Raw genomic sequence first — 23,047 nt, forward strand, 5'->3', positions numbered from 1 at the left:
AATCAATTCTGTTTTGAATGTGTGGTTCACACAGTTTTGACAGCAGTGTGTTAGCATTTGAACAAAGTGCTGTAAATCCACAGTGTTGTGCAGGTTGTGTTTAAAGTCATGGGATAAGTGTGTAGAGTTTTGAAAACTGTGTTTAACCAATGAAAGATGAACTAGAGTTTGGTTCACATGAACTGCTGCTGTGCAGACTGTAGTTAGAGTTTTGCACATGTGACTCCAGTTGTGCCCACTGACGTTTAGCAATCGAAAAAAAAAATGTAACATTAAAGTGTGTTGGCCACTAAGACATCAAAACAAGAAATGCAATCTTTTGCAAAATATTATATTTTTACTAGCAAATATATATATATATGTGTGTGTGGTTTGCTATAACCATAGTTTAACTATGCGTTTACAACATGAAAAAAACAAATAGGCCTACTTCACTTTTAGTTAATTTTCGCAGGGGACAATATATGAATTCAAATGTAAGTCCTTTATTTAACCATAAAGTAAAGACGTCGGTGTGTTGGTGTGTTTTGGATGTTACATACCAATCTGAGTGTTTGTATTTTTATTTAGACAGTTTATAAACTGACAAAGCCAAGTTGCAAAGAAAAAAATACTCCGCCACTTTATTTTGTAGCATAAAGGAAATACATGCACCAATTAAAATCCAACTGCGTAAGAAAAGAGAAATAATGTATAAAATACTCTGAATAGTACATACATAGACTATAAGCGATATCATTAAGCAGACATGATCATTTAGATATTTTCCATACTGGAATGTTTGTTAGGTGTGAAATATACACACAATAAATACTTCACCCAACCTTCATATCTGTGATGATTATACACACACGCACGCACACACGCACACGTGACCTGCAGCAAAGAGGAGTCAATAAATACTTCGTACATCTTCATATCAGTCATGTAGAAAGAGTTTTGCTTTGATTCTGGTAAACACAGTTTGATTGTAAAGACACAGTCACAGTAGTGCACTATTTAAACGACGGCAGGTTTGGCACTTTGATGCTGATGTCCCCAATGTTTATGTTCTTGGGCATCTCTGGAAGGTTCATGTTCTTGACGGCCGACACGGCGCGCGCCGGAGCCCCCGCGATACCAGCCTGTGCATGCGCACAAACACACACACATACAAGTAATTAAACATGGAGAATGTACTGTACACACAGAGACACGCACACACACACACACAGACACAATCACAATCGATCTGTCAATCTGAACGCTAAATGCTCGACATCACATACAGAGACAGGCACGATGTTTTGCGCATGCTCACATTTCACCTTCAGCTGTAATGAAAGAATAGAGAGGGATCATTTTAATGTAGGGATAATGAAAGAAAACAATCATGTGGAGGAAAAGGCAAGCAAACGCGACAAAAGCCAAAGAATGTGTAAAGAATATGAAGTAAATCTGAAACAGATGACGGGAGGAATAACTCATCATGATGATATTTGTGTTGACTTTCATTCAATGTGTAAAGAATCATCATGTGCAAACGATTCATTGAGTCTGATTGACACACATACTTAACTGGATTTAAAGGGATAGTTTGACCAAAAATGACACCAAACCCACGATTCACTCACCCTCAAGTTGTTTGAAATCGAAAATGTCCATCATTTTCAGACGAACACACCTACAGTTATTTTAGAAAATGTCCTTTAGACCGTTTCAGCAGTAACAACATAAACAAGCGGCTGTCGCGGTCCGCACGTAACTTCCGGTAATCTCCGCTAAGAATAAATAACAACAAAGTACTTTAAACGCAGTTTATTTATATAACAAGCAAAAAAAAAACAGCACATAGGAAACCAAAACATTTGTTATTTTCGACGAGGCATTTGTTCAAGAGATCAGTTTAGCAACTAGTCAGACCGTTAAAAAAACAAAACCGGAAGTAAGGTTCGGATCCAGACGTGTATCACGTGCGTCCGATGAAACGTCTATAGATCTCAGTTTTTAAAATGCATGGACACGGGGTCCACCGCCCCCAAGCCCAAAGACCGCGCATCCATCCCCCAGAAAAGCAATCCACACAGCTCCAGGGGGATAAATGTGGATATTTCTACGACAAAACTGCGTTGATTACCCTCAGAAGGCCTTTGTTTATCCCCCTGGAGCCGCCTGGACCACTTCTCTGAAAGATGGATGCACAATCCCCGAGCCCGAAGGCGGCGGACCCCACATCCATACATTCCAAAAACCGAGATCTATAGGACATTTTCCAAAACAACTGCAAATGTGCCTGTCTGAAAACGATGGACATCTCGAACAGCCTGAGGGTGAGCAAACCATGGGTCCAATGTCACCCCTGGCCAGTATCCCTTTAGCATTTTAAAACTTAAAGCTCTCCTCAATAATCAGATGGTGACGTCACGCCCCTGCTCGTTAAACTACAGAATTACACCGTAAATCCAACCATTGGCTCAGTTCCTCTGACATCATGACAATAAACTACAAATGAATAAAGATACAGGTTAAATGTATTCAGACCTTCTCCATGTTGTGTAGTGTAGTTTAGTTGGTGAAACTGTAATGTTTTGTATGCCTACTTGTGTAACACAAGTAAGCTCTGTCAGTAATGTTGACTTGCACACCACCTTATTAACTATCAGATGAATCTCATATAGCAACTGTGCTTCAGTGCTAAAATAATAAAGATCATAAGCATTTCAATACACAAATTAAGACTCATTGAATTGAAACTAACTGATAAGCACAAGTAAAGACTGACTGACTGCATTTGTTTGTCAGTCTGATTCTGATATTTTTTTTGTTCTGCACGGATATCACATAGGATACAGTAGGAGGGGAACGAAAACCCAATTGGGTTTATACAGAGTTCCACTCCACTTACATGAATAAACAAAAAAGCTGATTTAATCGCGTATGGCATTGGATTAGCTGTAATATACTTATGTAAATGTATGGAAGTTTTTTTTCAGTTCATTACATGTAAATAAATGAATGATACAATAAAACTTGATGTACCATTTCATTATGGAAAACTGTACGCAAAATATGTGCCAAAATTGAAGCTTAAATGAAATTATTTCCATTTTTATTTTCAAGGTGATAATACATCACCCCTGTTAAATAAAAAAAATGCAATTGATGATTTAAGAATTAATTTCACTACAATCTCGAGGTTGCCAAAATTAAAATTAAAAGGCAAATGTGAAATACATTTTTAAAAGGTTTATTTATTAATTCTCACAAAATAATGGAGACAAAAAAACTAATTAAAACATAAAGTTGACTTTTCATTTTATGTTTCCTTTTATTTCATGAGTTTCGAATTCAACTTCTATGTTAATGAGTGGGTGGGGTTTACTTGCTCACGTAACAGACGGCGTCTAAGGCAGCGTTGCCAACTTACCGACTTTATTGCAAGATTTATTTTATATTATATAACGACAAATCTAGCAAGTGTCCAGCATATCTGTACAGATTCTGTGTCGCCTTTATCGGGCCACGAGCGCCAGGTCTTGCTTTCCCGGTGAAATGCGCGGCTCTCTCTGCCTTTCTACATTGAGCTGAGCAGCATTCAGTTCAGACCATACAGAGTTTACAAGGACTATATACACAGATAAATGACAGGTCATTGGTAAGCTGTTTTGTATGTGTGCATCATGTGAATGAGCCACAAACACGCACACACACAAAACAGCGTCTACTCTGAACTGAACGTGTTTTCAGTTTTCTATCATGAAACGGTAAATCTGATTTAAGTTTTTTTATTTATTTAATTACTTTAATGAAAATGCCTGGTTAGTAATTGATACTCAAGCAGTCAGTCTTTACATGCCATCTGTTCAGCTGTAGCAATGCATCATGGGACAGTGCTCAGACAAACACTGAACAGCCAAAACAACAGGAGATATCGGCATATTGTACTTACCAAACATTAGCTGTCATTGTATTTTTGTCAACAATATCTTTGTGTCTGTGCACTACACTAATGGTGTCTGGCTCCATATGCTAAAGATCTACTGGGTCAATACTGAGACAGATCTGCTCTATTCTAACCTGTGATCCTCAGGACTAACATTCCCAACAACATATTTACAGCCAAAATCCTCGGATAACAGTGACCTGCTCAGAATGGTGAAGATTTGCAGTCACAGACAGTATATGTTTTAATAACATCTGAGCCGAGTCTATGTGCGCGTAGGCACTATCGGCCATTTTCTGTCAAAACAAGTTTATGTGTCGTTTACAAATGACAGTCTGGTAATATCTTAATATTCAGCAAGTTATTTCGTCACATGAGCTTCAGTAATGTGTAATTTTCCATGTCCTGATGAGGATTAGGAATGTTGGTCCTGAGGCAGAGCGGCTGCAGTATTGCATGTTGAATAAACAGCAGTACCTGTGTCTACCTGTCCTGCCTGGGAGACTGAAAGATAAACGTCTGCAGAAAGAGAAACTAGAGACAGTGAGGAAGAGAGATAGTTACAACAGTTTACAGACATTTCATTCATTTAAAGGTGACGTGTGTCCTATCAATGCACACACATTCATATGCAGTGAGCCATCGGGGAGATCCATTTCCCATGGGACTCTTTTAAGAGCAACGCTGTCATGAAATGAAGCTTCATGTTTCTATCACTTCATTTTCTTTAAGCAAATTTCTACAGACAATAATCACTAAAACATTAAAAGATAACGAGAGCTTTAGCTGAAGGTCGTAACGCTTTCTTTAATGATATAATGACTGCATCTGTTGTCTATTGAATGTGAGTGTGTGTGAATTAAATAAACATTGTGCTGCTCAGTTTTCAGTGAAATAATCCCAGACACTTACAACATGCTCTCTGTAGTAATAAAGCCTCATTCGACCGGACGCCACTTTTGTTTCTCGTAATAGCAGAAAAGCAAAGAAGTTGACACAAAGAGTTTGATCTTCAGTTTCATCACAGAAGAGCAGCCAGAGCAAACAGCATCACAGAACGGCATTCTGGGACATGCGCACCACACACACACATGCCCGCTCACACGTGCACGACCGTCGTGCTCACCTCTGATTTCTCCATCTTGTTTTGGGCCTCCACCTGCGTGATGATTTCACTCATGTTGGTTTCAAGAACCATCCCTCCCATCACCATCTCTGCCAGGATATTGTGGACCTGCAGTCACATTTAGAAACCTCTCGTCATCCAATAAAAAAAAAAACACTTGATTGTGTGTGCGTGTGTGAATCAACGCTTTACCTTATCCATGTGAAAAATCAGGTCCAATTCACACACGTTCTCAAAGCATTTGTCCAGCGTTTCCACAAACACCTGCAGAAACAGAGACATGAGCCAAAGCCTCACAAACAAAAGGACTTTAAAGCCACGAGGACATCAGCACCTGAATCAGATCCAGAATGCCGAGCTCGCTCTCTGATGAATCCACGCAGAACACAAAGTACAGCGTGGCGTAATGTCTGTAGATCAGTTTGTTGTCCGACCCGCCGATTAACCTGAACACACGTGACATCACACGATGAGCGGATGATACAAAGACATTATAATATTCATCATTAACTCTTTAGGATTGCGAGTCTTACAGCCCCCCTTCCAGGAAATTACAAACGTTCTCGTCTCGCTTGGACACCAGATGAAACGTTTCTCTTATTATTTGTTGTTCTGTGTCTTCAGTCTGTTAAAAACAGATAGATTTAGTTATTCAGACGTTCAAATAGAGAAATGTCTCAATCTGAGCAAATGATGGCGCTGTTTCACTCATAACATAAATGCCACGCTGGCAACCTTCATTAAGTCCTGCAGAGTTTAGCTTTAACTCCATCACATCTGTCTGGATGTTTCTAACCGTCTCACAGATCAGCTGCTTCAGATGGCTTGGACCCTTAACTCTGCAGGATTAAAGACCTCCATAAAACTGCTAAAGCAAAGTTTAGTTTTAGATGTTTGTTTGTTTGTGAGTGATCTTGAAAAGTACATTTTAAAGCGTATAAGAATAAACTTTTGTGTTTGTTATGGGTTTAATTGGTTTCGTTTTAAATACAAAACTCGTGTGTCATTCAAAGAGCTGATAAACAAAATCTCACAAAGTCCTTGTCAAAATAAATAGCTTTTATTAACAAATAAATCTTCACTGCAGTTCCCGCTTTGATTGTTAACAGCCTTTAGAAAACGCTGAATATATACAACATGTAATAAAGTAGAAGACAGACAGACAAGACACAAAAAAATTATATATTTTATCATTTGTTACATTATAAAGATTTAACACTTGAAAGCAGAGACATGAAATAAGATCAACATTAAAAGAAGAGAGCCCGTGTCAAATGAGACTATTGTGAAGGTCACTGCATGTGTGGTTACACTGTTTATGAGACTCGTCACGTGACTCTCTTCTCTTTATGATTCATTACACAACACACATTGAGTTTGTTTACAAATATACAAATAATGAAAGATTATCTGATTCTGTCTACACAGATGACGAGGACATTAACCGATGTGACGTCACCTGTAGGGTTTACAGCACAACACAAACTATTTATAAAGAGAGAAATGTGTTGATTTCTATGTGATGGTATAATAAGATCTGAATAAAAAAAGCTTTTGTGCTTACATTACTTTACGTTTTGTACAGGATATTATTGTGAAGCTCATATTCGTCTTTGCTGTTTGCTTGTGCTGATAAAACAAACAGAAGGTGAAAATTGATCGTGTAACTCGAGATGATGAACTTTGACCCTTTTTAATATTTCAAAGGACTTCTGTTTATCTACACAATTATCAAACATTTTTCCTTACATAAGAAGAAGAAAGGGATTTAAACACAGCACCACTGCACCGGGTTTCATCCTTTATATATCTGCGACATTATAATGCATTTCAAATCCTTTATTTAGCTACGACAAATTCGCAATAAATTCAAACCTTTGGTGTTAACGCGTAATGTTAAACTATTCATGTGAATGTTCAATTAACAGACAACAATTACTGAATAACATTAATAATAATAATAATAATAAACAGCAGCTGATTTACTCACGTAATGCTCGTAGAATTTAGACAGTCGTGGTTTACCATGATTGTTAAATATCAGAATGGCTTTAATCATGTTTACGGATGAACGCTTTCAGCTGCGGTGTAAGAGATTAATAATCTTCAAATAATCAATAACTAATAGTTACAGGAATCTGACACTCACTCACTCACGCGCACAACACAGCGGAAGAGTGCACACCGGAAACTGTCCGCGTGACGTCCGCAAACATAGACATAGTAAATAATAGACCGCCCATTGGACGCTCGATTGCTGTCAACGCGCCGCCATATTAGTCCTGGCAAGCGCTATAAACACAAACGAGTACACAAACAAGTGAATGCGATTTTACTTAAAAACACACACACACACACACACACACACACACACACACACACACACACACACACAATAACGTTTAAAGTTCTCAACCGAACTTGGCAGCAGTGTAACTTATAATATCGGTAGTTATACTTGAAGAATGATTTATTGTTTTAATGAAATTTAAAAATACACGATTGACAAGCATTCCCCTACAAAAAAATCATGTGATCACATGTGAATAACATCAATTTAACATGTGAAAAACATTTCAAATGTGTGTTTTTTGTGTGAACCCCATGTGATTAGATGTGCATAATGTGGTGACTTTTTACATGTCATCCCACAAAAAAGTTCCAAAAAACACACATTTCACATGCGAATTTGCATGTGACTTTTCTTTAAGAGTTTGATTGATTCTTATGCTTAATAATTGCTCAGACATCCCTAATGTAATAAAATGTAGGGCACATGATCAGAACACAGCTCGTTTACATATTGCTATTATTTATACTAAACGGTAGTATCATAGTTTTTACCATATCACACAAATGTTTGAACAGCTTTCTTAAATTTTTGTAATTGTATGTTTTTGAGTATTCTGTATGCTTTAAAACTTTATATTTCAAAAATAAAGACAGCAGACTGCCAGTGTCAGTAAGGTTAGGTTCTGATGAAAACCTGTCATAAACCACCACCTGATGGCGTGAGAGCTCTAAACCATTACTGAATTATACACAACATGACTGGAAAATCATATTTTGAAATGTGTAAGGTCTTATTTTTATCTCATCAGTGTGTTTATTTATGATTTTTTTACGGGGCTTAAACTAAAGAATCGGCTTCAATGAAATCTTCTTAAATGTGTTCTTTCTATTAATTTGGTCCCCTATTATATGTTGATGTTTATAATCTTATGTTTATAAATTTAATGTATAGCTTTATTCTACACTAGTCAACATTTGAAGTGGATCAGAACCTTTCCTAAAAGTTGTCTTAAAACCAAAACCCGTTCTTGTCTTATGACAAGTTTCCTGAACGTTTTTGATCCACTTCAAATGTATTATTTAACTTTGTGTTTACCTTTTTGTTGCTATTCTTTAATGTTATCTATTTTATTGCCTACTGTTTAACTTTTAATTTTGCACTATATACTTTGTTTTATTTTTACATTTTATTTGCACTATTTGTACGCAGCCTAGCTGCAAATGCTTTGGCAATGCAAATGTACAGTTTTTCTCATGCCAATAAAGCACACTTAAATTGACAAAAAATATAAACTATGAAATGAACTTTAACTACTAATTAAAATCGCTCCTCTCTAAGACAATGAATGAACTGAAGAAAGTTGCTCTCACACACGCACACACACGCGCACACGCGCACACACACACACACACACACACACACACACACACACGCACACACACCTCCCCCTTGGTAAATCCAAGTTTAAAGTGGGGGTAGATCGGTAGGTAAATCGAAATAAGTAAACATAATCATAATTTTTATCTCATGTGATTTTGTTTGAATGATTCTGTTTATTATAAAGCACTCAGTATTTACACTCAGTATTTGTTTGTATTTTGGTTTGCTGTAAATGTCTCTGAATGTCTCTTATATGGCAGTGGTACAGTCCACCAAAGTTCGCTGAATGTATAAAAGCTTGAAGTCTCTCAAAGAACCTAAAAAACATCAGCACAACAACTGAAGATGGAGCAAACTGAAGTGGTCAAACCCGAATCTTTGGATGATTTGATTAAAACTCTCCACAAGATTTTTGAAAGTGACTCCATCAATGTGGACGAGGTGCAGAGCATCATGGAAGCCTATGAAAGTAAACCACAAGAATGGATGAAATTTGCTAAATTCGACCAGTACAGGTATATTTATTTATTTATGTTTGTAACATTATGTATTTTCATTAAGATGACTACAGTCATTGTTATTCTTTAAATGTGTTTTAATAAATGATGCGTATGCCGGATGCGATTGTTGCTGCTTATGTGGCGAAAACGAATTAAAGTTTAACTGTTTTCTCTCCGTCATCACCCAAAATGTTTTCTGCAATACCAAAGAGAAAAACGAGTTACATGCAAGTCGATCTGTCTTTTTGTTATGGCCATCATTTTAAGCACAAGCGATGTTGTGTAGAAATGTTTGTGCAGTTTTGTTTTTATTATTGAATTGAAAACAATCATCAATCAAATAGTTGACAGTAACAATATTATAACAAAGAAAAGATATGCTAGGGAGAATTTACAATAAAATATGAAATACAGTAAAGATTTTCAGTGTTTGAAGTGCATTTTGTTTTAAAGAAAATTTTATTGAATCAATATAATGCTTCGTTTCTTTTTAAAGTAGATGAAACAGGGATTTTTTTTCAGGAAATTTGTGAATATATGAATCTCTTTGATTCTTTAAAACACCACAAAGTGCATGCAAACACACAATTGAAAGTAGTAATGTTTGTGTAGTATAAATGTATTTTCCTCCGCTGATGTCAGTTTGTGGGCGTGGCTTCGTGTCGGGGCGTAGTTGAATACAAACCAATCAGAGCTCCGCTTTAAACTCACACCCGCTGCGCTTTTCCAAATCAAATAAAGTCTGAGATAAACACATCATCATATTCCCTTTACACAGAACTTTCTGGATCATTACACCGCACTGAAATAAAAACTCAGACGGATCTGTTTCTTGTGAGATATTTTAAGTGTGAACAGTCAGTGATTACATCTCAGAGACGTCTATTTGATGTCTGCATTTACATCTGAAAGATGATTTCTGTGTATTTGACTGTGACATGATTTAATTTAAGACGTTTCCTATAAGATGTCATATAGACCTATTGAAGATGTCTTTGATTGAGACTGTATTTACACCCAACCAACCCCAACACTCAAAGTCTCATTCATTTGAATCCAACAAGGCTTTCATATTGAAGATTTGTTTGATCAGTGTGAATTGACCTTTATCAGATGTTTTTACACACCAGATGTTTTCCAGATCTTTAGCAGACATCTGACACACGTACCTGTGCTATCTGAGTAGTGAGAATAGTCCTAAATTAATTGACTGACAGTATAGAAAGAAAATTGAAAACCATCATCATACATTTGAGCATTTTCATGCTAAACAACATGTCATTGATTGATTGATTGATGTGATTGTAAGTGTGAATTTGTCTGCATAGGTACACCAGGAATCTTGTTGATGAGGGAAATGACAAATTCAACCTGATGATATTGTGTTGGGGTGAAGGACACGGCAGGTAAGAATGAATAACGTTAGTTCAATGACTTGAGTTTTGAAGTGAACTGTTTTAGCTCTACAAGCTAAATAATGCTTAGACATCGCTGATTAATAATTAAACAAACAGATAGCACAAGTCTGTAAATTAGAAATATTAATATCCTGATAAAGGGGTCCAATGTCTTCCCTTAGCACAGTCATAAAAGAGATAATAGACTGAAACCTGTTAATAAACACAATACAGGACTGATAAAACTTCCAGAACAACAAAGATGTTATCTTATGATGTTACTTTATAAAAAAGCGCATGGGTTTATTTGCGGTGGGGTTTCTTTGAGTCACAAACGAACAAAATAAAGACTAAAAAACTCTGCAATGAAATGAACATGAATTTACATTGTGACCATGCAAGGCTTAACGCTGGTCTGGGGTTATTTTCTACTGTCTGGGTTGGGTTAGTGGTTTGAATTTTTACTTGCCCTGCTAAAATTTCCACTGGCACCATCACAAAAAATCATAATGAAATAAAACAGGCATTTTTGAGCCATGTAACCTTAATAAATAGGGTTATGAAACCCTAACAAATGAAATAAACAGTGCTTTTTAGCTTGCCTTAAACTAGTTTTCAGACACAGAAAGTAATCAAATGTAAAAAAAAAACACAAAATATTATAGATGAATCTTTATAAAGGAAGATAAGAAGAAGTGACAAAAGTGAATTAGTTAAAAGCAGTGAGTCCATTTTGATTTTTGGAAAAAACTGTGTTCACATCAGTAAGATTCACATCAGTAAGCTGCTAGGGTTAGGGTTAGGTTAGGGTTAGGGTCGAGCTAAAACAAGAGTTTAATATATAAGGATTTTTTTTACATCTGAAGGGGTTAAATACTGGAACAAAGATGTGACTTTATCCTCTAAACAGGTAAGACATATATGTCGAACAAACCCGTAGCAGATATATAACTTGTTCAGATGACATTTTTCAGATATATGACTTTTAGGATGTACTTCTTCTAACGATGACAGATCCGCTCTGATGCTGTGATCACAAACATCAGATTCACCCGCACAGAGTAGCGGCGCTAAGCGCAACACACATACAGATTATTACTACACAACTGTCTACACAATACAATGTTAAGCTTTAAACAGAGATGGCGAAAGAAAGCAAGTAAGACAGCAGCAAGTTAATCTGCTATTACTTTAAGACTAAATGCACAGATTCAACATATAGGCTGCTTCAGAAATCACTTCTTTGAATCAGTAAATAACTCATAATAAGTCCGCTCTATATAGTATGAATGAAATCCAGACATACTACATTTAACATGCTGTCAGTTGTGTCTCATCATCTCCATTCACAAATCCTCTCCTATGGCCTCATGGGTAAAAAAAGTGCCCATGGATTGCACACTTCAGAATCTAGCTAGAAGTATTATGTCATCTGGTTACTTTTTCACTTACATACTAAATAGTAGGCAAGTATGCGTTTCTGAGGCAGCCATACCGTTACACGATGAAGTCCGACTGTGTTTCTGAGTTTCTCTGTGTCTTCTATCATCGCAGCAGCATCCACGACCACACAGACTCCCATTGTTTCCTGAAACTTCTCCAAGGCCAACTGAAGGAAACTTTATTTGAGTGGCCCGATCAAAAGGGATCACCGCCAGGCGGCATGGTTCAGAAATCTCAGCAAATCTTACTGGAAAACCAGTGTGCATACATAAATGGTAAGATGTATCAGCAGATTCATCAACCACTAACTTAATCACGTATGTCATTTGACTTGATAGCAAAAGGGCAAAAGGGAGATTCTAATATAGCGATTAAGGCCAATAAAACTCCTACATTATGTAAGTGAGATTGATCTGTATTCACGTAAAATGAAATGTTTTTTGTTTCAGATTCCATCGGTCTTCATCGGGTGGAGAACGTCAGTCATACTGAATGTGCTGTAAGTTTACACCTCTACAGCCCCCCCTTTCAGACGTGCCAGACCTTTGACCAGAGAACTGGACACAAAAACACCGTCAAGATGACTTTCTGGAGTAAATTTGGAGAAAGGACACCGTATGTAAGTGTGGTCCAGTGGTAATATCTCTAAATGTAAAACTTATGAACATTTCATGTAGACTTTCTTTACATTGAACTCTTTGATGTTTAAAAATATTTACTGTAGCATTTTCTGCAAAGCGGTCGTAAACGCATTTTGTGTCAATGAATGGATCCTAAAACATTTCTGCAGATAAACCTGATAGTTCATGAAGTCATTCTTTTAGAGATGATGGAGAAACAATCAATATATTAGTCAGAAGAGTTGTTAGAAACACTAAAGCGAGAGAAGAGAACTGTATGTTCTCTGAACGACGCCAACATTCCTTCTAGCTGCATTAGACCTCCGGTGCCAAACCCCCTCACCAGCGCCAGGATCCCCAAAGTGTTTTCCAGTCCTCCAGATGTCTACAGATTAATTTCTTGCACATGTGCTCCAGTTTTGTCATATACACTACACGCTCTTATCCATTCAGAAGTTGCATAAGCTGCTTTGAGGACATTGCTGTCTGGACAAAAGTGTTTCAACATCAGAGCAGAACTTTGATAAGATAAGATAGGAGAGTATTGATCAGCCCATCCTAGTGCTATTTGTTTTTCTTCGCTTAAAGCTTTATTAAAGGGTTATTAACCACTGCATTTCCATGTCCCTTACAGGAGACCACCATTTCACAAGAAAACAACTGAGAGAGAAAACGACGACGTTCGATGGAGCTCACAGACAAAATTGACTTTTTTTACACGAAATCGATTGCGGCTGCAACATTGAAAACCCGAGCAGTGATTGAACACTTTTAGAGTCTTAATCAAAGATGTTTTATTATAGTCTAGATTCCTATTGGCCAATGCGGCTGAACGGCAGTACGGTCATCATGAATAAAGCTGTGAATCAGTTCTTTGTTCATGGGTTTCAGAAGATTCTCCAAGCATTCCTGTTTGTCTGTGACCTGTGTAATTCCTCTTTTGTACTGTTACGGATGAGAGCTGTTTGAGTGAAGGGTGTAAATTATCAAAAGCAATTACTCGTCTTTTCTTTCATTCCACCCATCCACAGACTTGATGAACATAATGCAGCAGCACTTTCTATTCTGATGGATTGATTTCTGTTTAAATTGACCTTGAAATCTCCACATGCTTTTAGATTTAATGCAAAGATGAGCAAATACATTGAAAATAATCTTTCGCTGCCAGAAATTGACATAAAGGGTTTTAGTATTTTTACATCTGGAGGTTTTATATTTACATTCTTACATGGAAGTTAGTTGTTGTTGTTGTTATTGTTGTTGTTGGTTATAACACTGAGGTAAATAAAGTGCTTAGACAGATTTCTTGTGTTTAAACTGCACGAGTATTTAAAGTATTGAACAGGTTTTGTTATTGTCATTATCGTTCATTATAACCGCTGGGCTTGAGAAATCTTGATGGATTGATTTACTTATGGTAATATGATTTCTGTAAAAAGGCTGTGCTTGTTTTGTCTAATGCATGAATAAAGTATGTAAATACTATCCTACAAACAGCAGTCTTGAGATGCTACATGAATTGTGTCATCGTTCATCTTACAGGTGTATGTATGTGAAGTATGCTGCGGCACTAATTCATGTTAGGACACATTTACTGCATTCTTCTTGCAACAGTTTATACTCACACTTACTGAATGTGTATCATTACTTTATAATCAAATCAATTGTTTTATTGACATTGCGAATAGAAAAAACAAATGCATAATAACCCATTCTTTAGGATATAAGCTGAAAAAACCCATTTCTGCATTTTGATCATTTCTTTACAGCCCTGTTTATAAACACAAATGACTTTCTGTACAATTATTATTAGACACTGAATGACACGTTGAATGCTCTGCACAACACAGACTCGACACTTTATTTTTGTAAAGACGCTTTAAACGGCCTTGGGTGACTTGAAAAACAGCCACATGACACAATTTAGGGTTGTGTAATGTGCAGGACGGCATATATCGCTCTGGCACCTTCCCATCGGACCGTTTCATTAATAATATGCCTGCAAAATCAATACTGCAAGAACCTTGAGCCGTACCGAACGAGAATTCTGTCACGTATCGGCTCACGTTATCTGAAGTAGAAGCGAATGAAACGGAGAGAGATTACGTTAATGTCTTTCTCTGCTGGTACAGAGCTTCACGCTTTACTGTCAGACTTGGTTTGAGAGTCTGTCATGTCAAAGGTCATCATAAAATCTTGCTTTCTGATGCACATACATTTTCTGGCCTTTGTTTATCATACAGTATGAAAAAAGCAGTTGTGAAAATAATCATAAAAGATAATTACTGGGTGGGTTTATCATTTATCGCACCTTTCTCTCGGGACATTCTCCATGTTTGTAGCATGAATGATCATAACAGTGATAGAAGTAAATTAATTAATAACTTCCCTGCACTTAATAACTCATTGAGTCACACAGATGAAAGAACATTTGTATCTCGAAAGCAACAAGATAAAAGTATGATTTTTACTACAAAACAATAAAAAGATAAATCATATAATCATCAACAGAACATTTAACAATACAACACTTATAAAAGTAATCATCTGATTTCTGTCAATTGTAGTTTTATCATTTCATATATTTGAGATCATTCCTACAGGCCTGTAAGATACTGATACTTTCTGTGTCTGTGAAATGATAGTAAATAATAATATAGGGTTAGTGTTAAATGAGACGACACGTGTTGTACTGTACACACATTCAGATGAAGTGGACATCATACAGAAGATTCGGATAGACCCTCAGATCAACTCAGACCTTAAGCCCTCGTGCAAGAAACTTAAAGCAACACTATGTAGTTTCCATGTAAAAATTACTTACAGCTCCCCCATGTGGTTGAAAAGCGCAACAGTTCCTGCTATCAGACACTCTTCTGCAGGCAGGGGGAGGGGCGGGGCTGTGTGCTCTACCCTCCACCACCACTTTCAGAGTGTGCTTGTAGCAGCTAGGAGGCTGCTCAGGTTGCAGCAACAGTAGAATTTGTCCAGTTAAAAGTTGTTTTATCACTGAAATAATTTTAGAGACATTATTTAAAGCCCCACTGTTTAGGATCTACTCCCATCTAGCGGTAAAGCTCTATATGACAACCAACTGATTATTAGTTTCTAGCCCCCCCCCCCATTCGGAACACGTTTTAACTAGTACGGTGGCCCTGTCATGCCAAGGTTAACATGGCTTCCAGTAGCTAAAGCAAAAGCAATGAAAAAAAATGAACAATTTGCATTGTCCTTTGCCTGTGATCCGTCAAAGCACACAGATTTATGTTAAACATGTAAAAAGTCTGATTGTCATGATATGTCCGCTTAAAATCACATAAGTTACAAAAAGCAATCATAAACGTAGCTTAGACACTCCTTTTTCATCCACGCGAGGAAAAATATCACAGGGGCTGTTACACTTGGTATTTAGATGTGTTTTCATCGATCAGATCACAAGTGGACGAGAGAGAGAGACATTACGTTTACACTTGGTGTTTAAATCCGTCTCTTTTTGTCCATTTTCGACCGCTTCTCTTCAGATTACTGAGGAGATGGTCTGTGGACCAGTTCCTCTCCTGTCATTTACTCATGAGCTAGAGTAATGACGGGTTTAAATGGACGCGAACTAATATGTGAGAGTCCAATGCTTATGTTTAAGTAAACGTTACATGTCCGTGTATATGCAAGAGCTTTCTCTGATATTGGTAATAAGATCGCTCAACTTTCACACGCTTGTAAAATGAAACAAAAGACGCGCATGTAGCACCCTCACACCTGATGAGGGGAGATATTAATGTTATAGAAAAAACACACACAAGGCACGGAGCTGCTGCTTCACAAGGAGTCTGTGTATTTCTGAGCAAATCAATAACTTATTCAAATAATGCAACATGTGTCTCATGAATTATTTCACACAATACAAATAAACATGAATGAAATATAACAGTTCACATTTTGTTATATATGGCACATAGATTAATGTAATCAATTCAAATAAACATGAATAAATTCACTAAAGGTAAACTGAAAATGACAGTATGTCTTTAGCATCATCAAGTGGTATATATTAGAAGAAAATAGAAACTTACATCAAACACTTTCTCTACTGTCCACAACAAGAGAATCATATTTCTTTTACACTATATTTGAACACCTCTTTTCATCATATTGTTTTATCACACTGTTCATACATGACAATTAACACTGTAGATGAACGTAACTGTATATAGTTATCTGATTTAAGTGTGTATTTACTATTATAATACATTTTCAACTTCAATCTCCCTTTAAACCTTTATCATCTGCACTTATGTAATGTAAAACTTCATACATATAAACATATAACATATCATTTTTAACACGTTATCTCAAAGACCACGTGAACACATTAAAATGGCGCACGTGTTCAGTCTGAGTAATATACAAGTTGAACGGAGCAAACTTTTAAAGTGCTAAACACAATCACTTTAACAATTTGAGCAATAACACTTTTCTCTGTGATATTTTAACATTTTAGACACGCATTTTTATGACATTTATAGTCCATACCTGATGAGGGGAGATATTAATGTTATAGAAAAAACACACACAAGGCACGGAGCTGCTGCTTCACAAGGAGTCTGTGTATTTCTGAGCAGCGCGCCCGTCTCCCCCTACAGGTCAACACTTGCAAGGAAAAGCAATCAAACACTGCAATCATCGATCAAGGCAGAACAAGACAAGATAATAATTGTTACCACAAAGTAATTAATTATTATTAATGTTCTTACTCTCAGACATTTTTCATTCAATATTCAGACATTGTTGCATAAAATTTATAATTTTGATCTCCAAAAAAAAATGTATAACACCACATATATTTCAACATTTTTGTAACCACCACACGCAGATCAGACGCTTTTATCAATGAAAGGCTAAAAATAGCGCTGTACACCGTGTGTTTGTGTTAGAGGTCAGAAAAGATGAAAAACATTTATCTCAGTAACAGTTACCTCAGATTACATAAATAGGGACTTTAAGCAACAGCTGGGAATGGAACGGCTACGGCGACCGGAAGTATGCTGTCACACCGCCGTAGCCAAGAACGTTAAAATCACTAAGCAACCGTAAACAGGACCGCGCAACACGGTATTAATTCATTTATTGAGAAACAAAAAAATGTCATTTAAAAAAGCAAGAGAAGGGTTGGTTTTGGCATTAAATGACAATCTTTTGTCAGAAGAGAAGTTTTTACTATTGTATGATGTAAATAAGTCTAAAAACCTAGATTTAAGCAATACTTGAAAACATTGAATACTTAAAAATCTTTAAAATTAGCTTAAATTTAAAACATATTAACAGATATTATATAAAAGACTTGTGGTACAATCATAAACTGATGCAATTACAATGTCATATGCCATTAAACATAACATTTATTTACACAATCTCTCACGTTGTAGCGACTACGGCAAATCAGCTGTTCTTCCGTAGTAGACCGTTACAGTAGAACGTCGCAAAATAGCAGTTAAATTCGCGCATGCGCAATACAACGCCAGAATGCCGTTGCCGTTCCACCAGAGGCTGTTGCTTAAAGTCCCTAATGGGCGGAGAGACGGCGTGTGGCTGTTCCAAGACATTAAACCACATGCATGTTTACACTAACAAGTGTTACGCATACCCATGCTATAGTTAGCCAAGGAACTATAAAACTTCAAGTTTACAACATAAACTGTATAGATGTAAACGAATATGCTGAATTACCTGTGGTGAAGAAAGTAACTTAGCAACTTCATTGTCCAATGAGCCCCATCTTGGAAAACTTACTCCAATATTGACTTTGGTCTTGATGTTTTTCCTGTCGCGTTGTCGTTTAAAATCCCTGTTTCGCTTCCTTGGCGACTTGTTTTAATGTCCTCGAGAATAGTTCTTCAACAGGCTTTCAAAGCATTAGATCGCAGGTTTATCACGGCGTGCGGCCGAAGGATTCAGTCTAACGCAGGTCGCATATCCGGGCTGCATACGTCATCAAGCCTGGTTTATTTAAATTAACTGAGCATTACATTCGCAAGTCATAAGCATATTACATCAATTTACAATTAACTAAGAATAAATGTCAGCTTTATAATTGTTAGTATTCTGAAATAAGACTGTCTTGATGACGTATACCGCCTACACATGCAACCTCCGTAGGCTTCAGCTCGCGGCCAGCTTGAGTGTAGTCTGAAAGCGTGAAAGGCAGAGCTTGAATTTCAGGAATGTCCCTCGTCGGCGAATGTATTTCAAAGATGGAGGCACAACATGGATTCAGCCAGAGAGCGCTACGGCGGTATGTATTTTAAATAGCAGATTCTACACTTATGAGAATACTTTGATTAGTGGGGTAGAAGTAATTACACATGAATGAGCACATACTTTTGGAAGAAAACATGGGTTTTTGCTAAGAATTAACTAAAAAAAGTACACACTGGAGCTTTAAAGGTAAAAAAACTACATAGTGTTGCTTTAAACCAAAACAATCTTTGCATTACACAGGGTTAACCCTAACCTAACCCTAACTGCTTTTATCGACCTGTTTGATGATCTTCTGGTAAGATTTGAAAAACTTTGATGTGTCTTCTTTAGACAAAAAGTGTTTTAGAGGCATGAAAGTCAATTTCTTTATCATGTGGGTTATGGATTTCTGAGTTGGGTGTGTAACCTCATATTATCTTAATCTCTTTCTTGTTGCCTAAAATGTAGCACTATTTTCAAACATGTCAACACTGTAAAAAATGTGCAGCATGTTTGTCAAATCAACACAAATTTTGATGTTACTTTAACCTAAAAATGTATAAGTTGTGTCAACATTTTTAAGCCCAAGCTTAAAATTGTAGGTTGAATTGACGTGCAAAACCAAGTTGTTTTAACTTTGTGCTGTTTTTTTTTTACAGTAATACTGGCAACTACTAGTAACTGATAGCTGGACCTGAAAGCATTTTTTACACAGCGCATTTGCTAAGACTTAATTGTACAGCCCTTATCACGTTTCTAACCGTATGTATTACTGCATAATTGACAGATGATTAGATGAAGGATGATGGATGGATGAATATGTGGATATCTGTCTATTATAGGGAGATATATAAACAATATTCACCTTAAGTATATAGACAGAATTTGATTGAATTATTTGTGTTTAAACTAAATTTTCTAGCAGGTGTTACAACAAACCCTCTGTTTGATACAATGAACCCCAACTATGGGGTAACGTTTGCACTCCTCTCATTTTGTGATTGTATGAGAACGATAGATACTAGAAACAAACTTTGGGTGTTTATTTGCATCAGAGATATTTTAAGATAAAATATCTTATTGTACTAGTGCTAGTAATAATCCAAAAGACTAACCATATACCCGGGGTATTATGGCTGGTAAAGCAGGTATGGCAGGAAATGTATTTTAAACGTTTGCAAGTTATAAAAATAAATTTGAACTGCTGGCCCTCATCATCATCATCTTCATCATGTAGAAGCAATTGAATGGCGCACCCTGCTGGTCAACATTAAGAACATCAGCCAGCACAACAACGATGTAAAACCTTGATGCTGGATGGTAAATGTAAGTCACATTCTAATACAAGTCTATGTGTAAAGAACATTATGATATTGTGTTGATTTTTGTTAGTGGAGAATATAGATTACTCGCAGACATTATAGTATTATAGTTTAAAACAAGTCGTTTTTAGCAATCTTTCCCATTATTGCACAATATATAATGCTATACTGACGTTCGGCTATTTTTGTTCCAATATTTAAAGTGAAGATTCTCTTGCTATTGATAATTAAAGGCAATTATCATCTTACCCACTGTTTCTAAGGTTATGGAGAAATGAGTAAGTTAATTCATTTACCTTCCACCCAATGCAGTTTTTATGACGTTAAAACCGCGAGAGCGATTCGAGAAATCATAAGGAGGAGTCTGCTTTTATTTATTTATTTTATGAGGAGTCTGCTTTTAAATCGCACCGTGACGTCATCCGCTTGGCAGTTCTTGCGACGCCGCATAAAGCCGAACAAGCCTATTTTCACGTGGAACTTTGTGACGTAATTACGTACGTACGTGCAATGTCACCGTCAGGCAGCTTCCTGCTTCCGGTTGTGTGTTGAGGTAAGCTACACAGTTGGATTAATAACCGTCGGTGAGTGCTTTAAACATATTCATTTAGCATCACAATTTCGCGGATTTTGTCAGATTTGTGCGCGCGCGCGTGCGTGTATGTGATTACATTTAACTTGTATCTGGTTGAACGTAGCGCAATGCACGAGCTGTAATGATGATTAGGTCTACTCGATTGATTTCGGGTAATCTCTTATAGTGATCGTGTGTTGAGTGCAGGTGTGATGATGATGATGATGATGATGCGTTGGGGTCTGGTGTTGGTACTGGGCGTGCAGCTGATGTTCGGATGGACTCGCGGGTCAGAACTCACATTCGAGCTACCGGACAACGCCAAGCAGTGTTTCTATGAAGACATTACCATCGGGACTAAATGTACCCTTGAGTTCCAGGTAAATGAAGACAATATATCCCATCTGAGCTGAATGACAGTGAGTCTGGACTTTGATGACGTGTTTCCTCTCTCTCTCTCTTTATAGGTGGTTACAGGAGGACACTACGATGTTGACTGTCGTCTCGAGGATCCAGATGGTACAGTCCTCTATAAAGAGATGAAGAAACAGTACGATAGCTTCACGTTTACAGCGGCAAGAAACGGCACCTATAAGTTCTGCTTCAGCAACGAGTTCTCCACCTTCACCCACAAGACCGTCTATTTTGACTTTCAAGTGGGCGATGACCCTCCTTTGTTCCCCAACGAGAATAGGGTCACTGCTTTAACCCAGGTCATTCACAAGCACACCTACATGTTGAGATTATCACCAAGGTTCTGACCCTTCTGAACTTGCATTGGTAATTATGTAGAGAGAGAGAGAGAGAGAGCGCGAGCGAGCTTACATTTATAAACAACTTGCATTGACATATTTTCACATATATCAGTGCTATTGTTTTATCTCAAGATGCACACCAGTTTTTTAAGGGCCATTTTTATCTAAGATGTGAAGGCATGTCATGTTTAATATGACCCGTGTCAATTATATCATATTCATTGGCTAAATGTTTATACTCTCAGAGTTAGTATATACCGTTATCAGGTATTACAATCTTTTTCATGAGAAAAATAACATTTGCAATAATGCCATGCAGTCAGTTTAATATGTATTCTGTGTTTTAAATGATTTTCCAGGATTTTTGGCTTTCATTTTCATGTAAAGTTGCTTTAAAACATTGTATATAAGCGCAATATAAATAAGTTAGAATTGTATTATTTTGACTTTGTGTAAATTTTATGTCTCTGTCTTTCAGATGGAGTCTGCATGCGTCTCTATTCACGAAGCCTTGAAATCCGTGATCGACTATCAGACGCATTTCCGCCTGCGAGAGGCGCAGGGCCGCAGCCGAGCGGAGGATCTGAACACCAGAGTGGCGTTTTGGTCCATCGGCGAGGCCTTCATCTTGTTAGTGGTCAGTATCAGTCAAGTCGTTCTTCTTAGGAGTTTCTTTTCAGACAAGAAAACCACAACAACTCGTGTTGGATCGTAATGCGTGCGGGTGATCATCGCTGATCTACGTCACACACGGGGACCTCGGACGGGGTTGCATGTTGATTTTTTTTTATTAAAGAAAGTCACATACACAGTAGAGTTATTTCAACAACATCTTCACTTTGTTTCCTTGGAGTCTGTGTGTGAATTTTGTGTCCAATTTCCAGCAAATAAGGTTTTCAAATCTGAAAATGAAACTTAATCTAATTTATTTTGTGGACGTACGTTAAAGTTTTACATGTGATGTGTAAAAGTGAAGAATAAAGGATGTTTATACGCTGTAGATCTGCTGGACACACGGCTGTAGTTTGTTTATATCCAGAGACTGCAAACAATAATTCTGTCTAAATTCAGGAGAGCTTCATGTGCTTTATTTGTGGTGTTAAAAACAAGTATTCTTGCTTTAACCTAATTTGTCTTTTCTTTCCATGACATCGGTGTAATTTGTGTGTTTTATAGTAGCCATGTTCATTTCTTTTTAATAGTGATGTGTTTATTTCTTTACCATATTTGTTTGGGGTAATAAATGTCTTGAGAAACACTCACAGCCTCTTCATATTACTTTGTACTGTTTTTCAGCTTAAATATTTTCAGTTTTAATGATATATATAATCACTCAATCGTTCAATATTATTTGCCAAATAGAAGTTAAAAAATTCACATGTTAGAAATGTATGACTATCTTCAGACTGAGACACGTATTAAATTGGATTTAAAGGGATAGTTCACCCAAAAAAGAAAACTGTCGTCATTTACTCACTCTC

General features: G+C 36.9%; 3 protein-coding genes across 9 annotated transcripts; 2 read left to right on the top strand and 1 right to left on the bottom strand.

The window, feature by feature from the left end:
- Positions 1 to 596: 596 nt before the first annotated feature.
- ap3s1 (adaptor related protein complex 3 subunit sigma 1) lies at positions 597 to 7,246 on the bottom strand. Of its 3 annotated transcripts, none has more exons than XM_055169124.2 (7): positions 7,039 to 7,246; positions 5,582 to 5,673; positions 5,383 to 5,494; positions 5,241 to 5,312; positions 5,049 to 5,156; positions 4,400 to 4,456; positions 927 to 1,124 (listed from the first exon to the last, which is right to left on the bottom strand). In XM_055169124.2, exons 1-6 carry the CDS (start codon positions 7,105 to 7,107, stop codon positions 4,406 to 4,408), a joined length of 504 nt encoding a protein of 167 aa, XP_055025099.1. In that variant the 5' UTR covers positions 7,108 to 7,246; the 3' UTR covers positions 927 to 1,124; positions 4,400 to 4,405. The 3 variants fall into 3 exon arrangements, with proteins under 3 accessions (XP_055025098.1, XP_055025099.1, XP_055025100.1); XM_055169125.2 differs by having other exon boundaries at positions 4,400 to 4,441; positions 7,039 to 7,245; XM_055169123.2 differs by lacking the exon at positions 4,400 to 4,456 and having other exon boundaries at positions 597 to 1,124; positions 7,039 to 7,243.
- A 1,777-nt stretch (positions 7,247 to 9,023) lies between these two features.
- cdo1 (cysteine dioxygenase, type I) lies at positions 9,024 to 14,175 on the top strand. The gene is made up of 5 exons (XM_055169120.2): positions 9,024 to 9,236; positions 10,550 to 10,627; positions 12,173 to 12,336; positions 12,511 to 12,680; positions 13,316 to 14,175. Exons 1-5 carry the CDS (start codon positions 9,067 to 9,069, stop codon positions 13,343 to 13,345), a joined length of 612 nt encoding a protein of 203 aa, XP_055025095.1. The 5' UTR covers positions 9,024 to 9,066; the 3' UTR covers positions 13,346 to 14,175.
- Positions 14,176 to 20,674: 6,499 nt separating this feature from the next.
- tmed7 (transmembrane p24 trafficking protein 7) lies at positions 20,675 to 22,824 on the top strand. Of its 5 annotated transcripts, none has more exons than XM_055169114.2 (4): positions 20,675 to 20,821; positions 21,019 to 21,191; positions 21,279 to 21,524; positions 22,045 to 22,824. In XM_055169114.2, exons 2-4 carry the CDS (start codon positions 21,024 to 21,026, stop codon positions 22,279 to 22,281), a joined length of 651 nt encoding a protein of 216 aa, XP_055025089.2. In that variant the 5' UTR covers positions 20,675 to 20,821; positions 21,019 to 21,023; the 3' UTR covers positions 22,282 to 22,824. The 5 variants fall into 5 exon arrangements, with proteins under 5 accessions (XP_055025089.2, XP_073724298.1, XP_055025090.2 ...); XM_073868197.1 differs by having other exon boundaries at positions 20,694 to 20,824; positions 21,031 to 21,191; XM_055169115.2 differs by having other exon boundaries at positions 20,700 to 20,821; positions 20,999 to 21,191.
- The last annotated feature ends 223 nt before the right edge of the window (positions 22,825 to 23,047 follow it).

This window comes from Misgurnus anguillicaudatus, chromosome 5 (genome assembly GCF_027580225.2).
Source record: "Misgurnus anguillicaudatus chromosome 5, ASM2758022v2, whole genome shotgun sequence".
In the NCBI taxonomy this organism is placed as follows: Eukaryota; Metazoa; Chordata; class Actinopteri; order Cypriniformes; family Cobitidae; genus Misgurnus; species Misgurnus anguillicaudatus.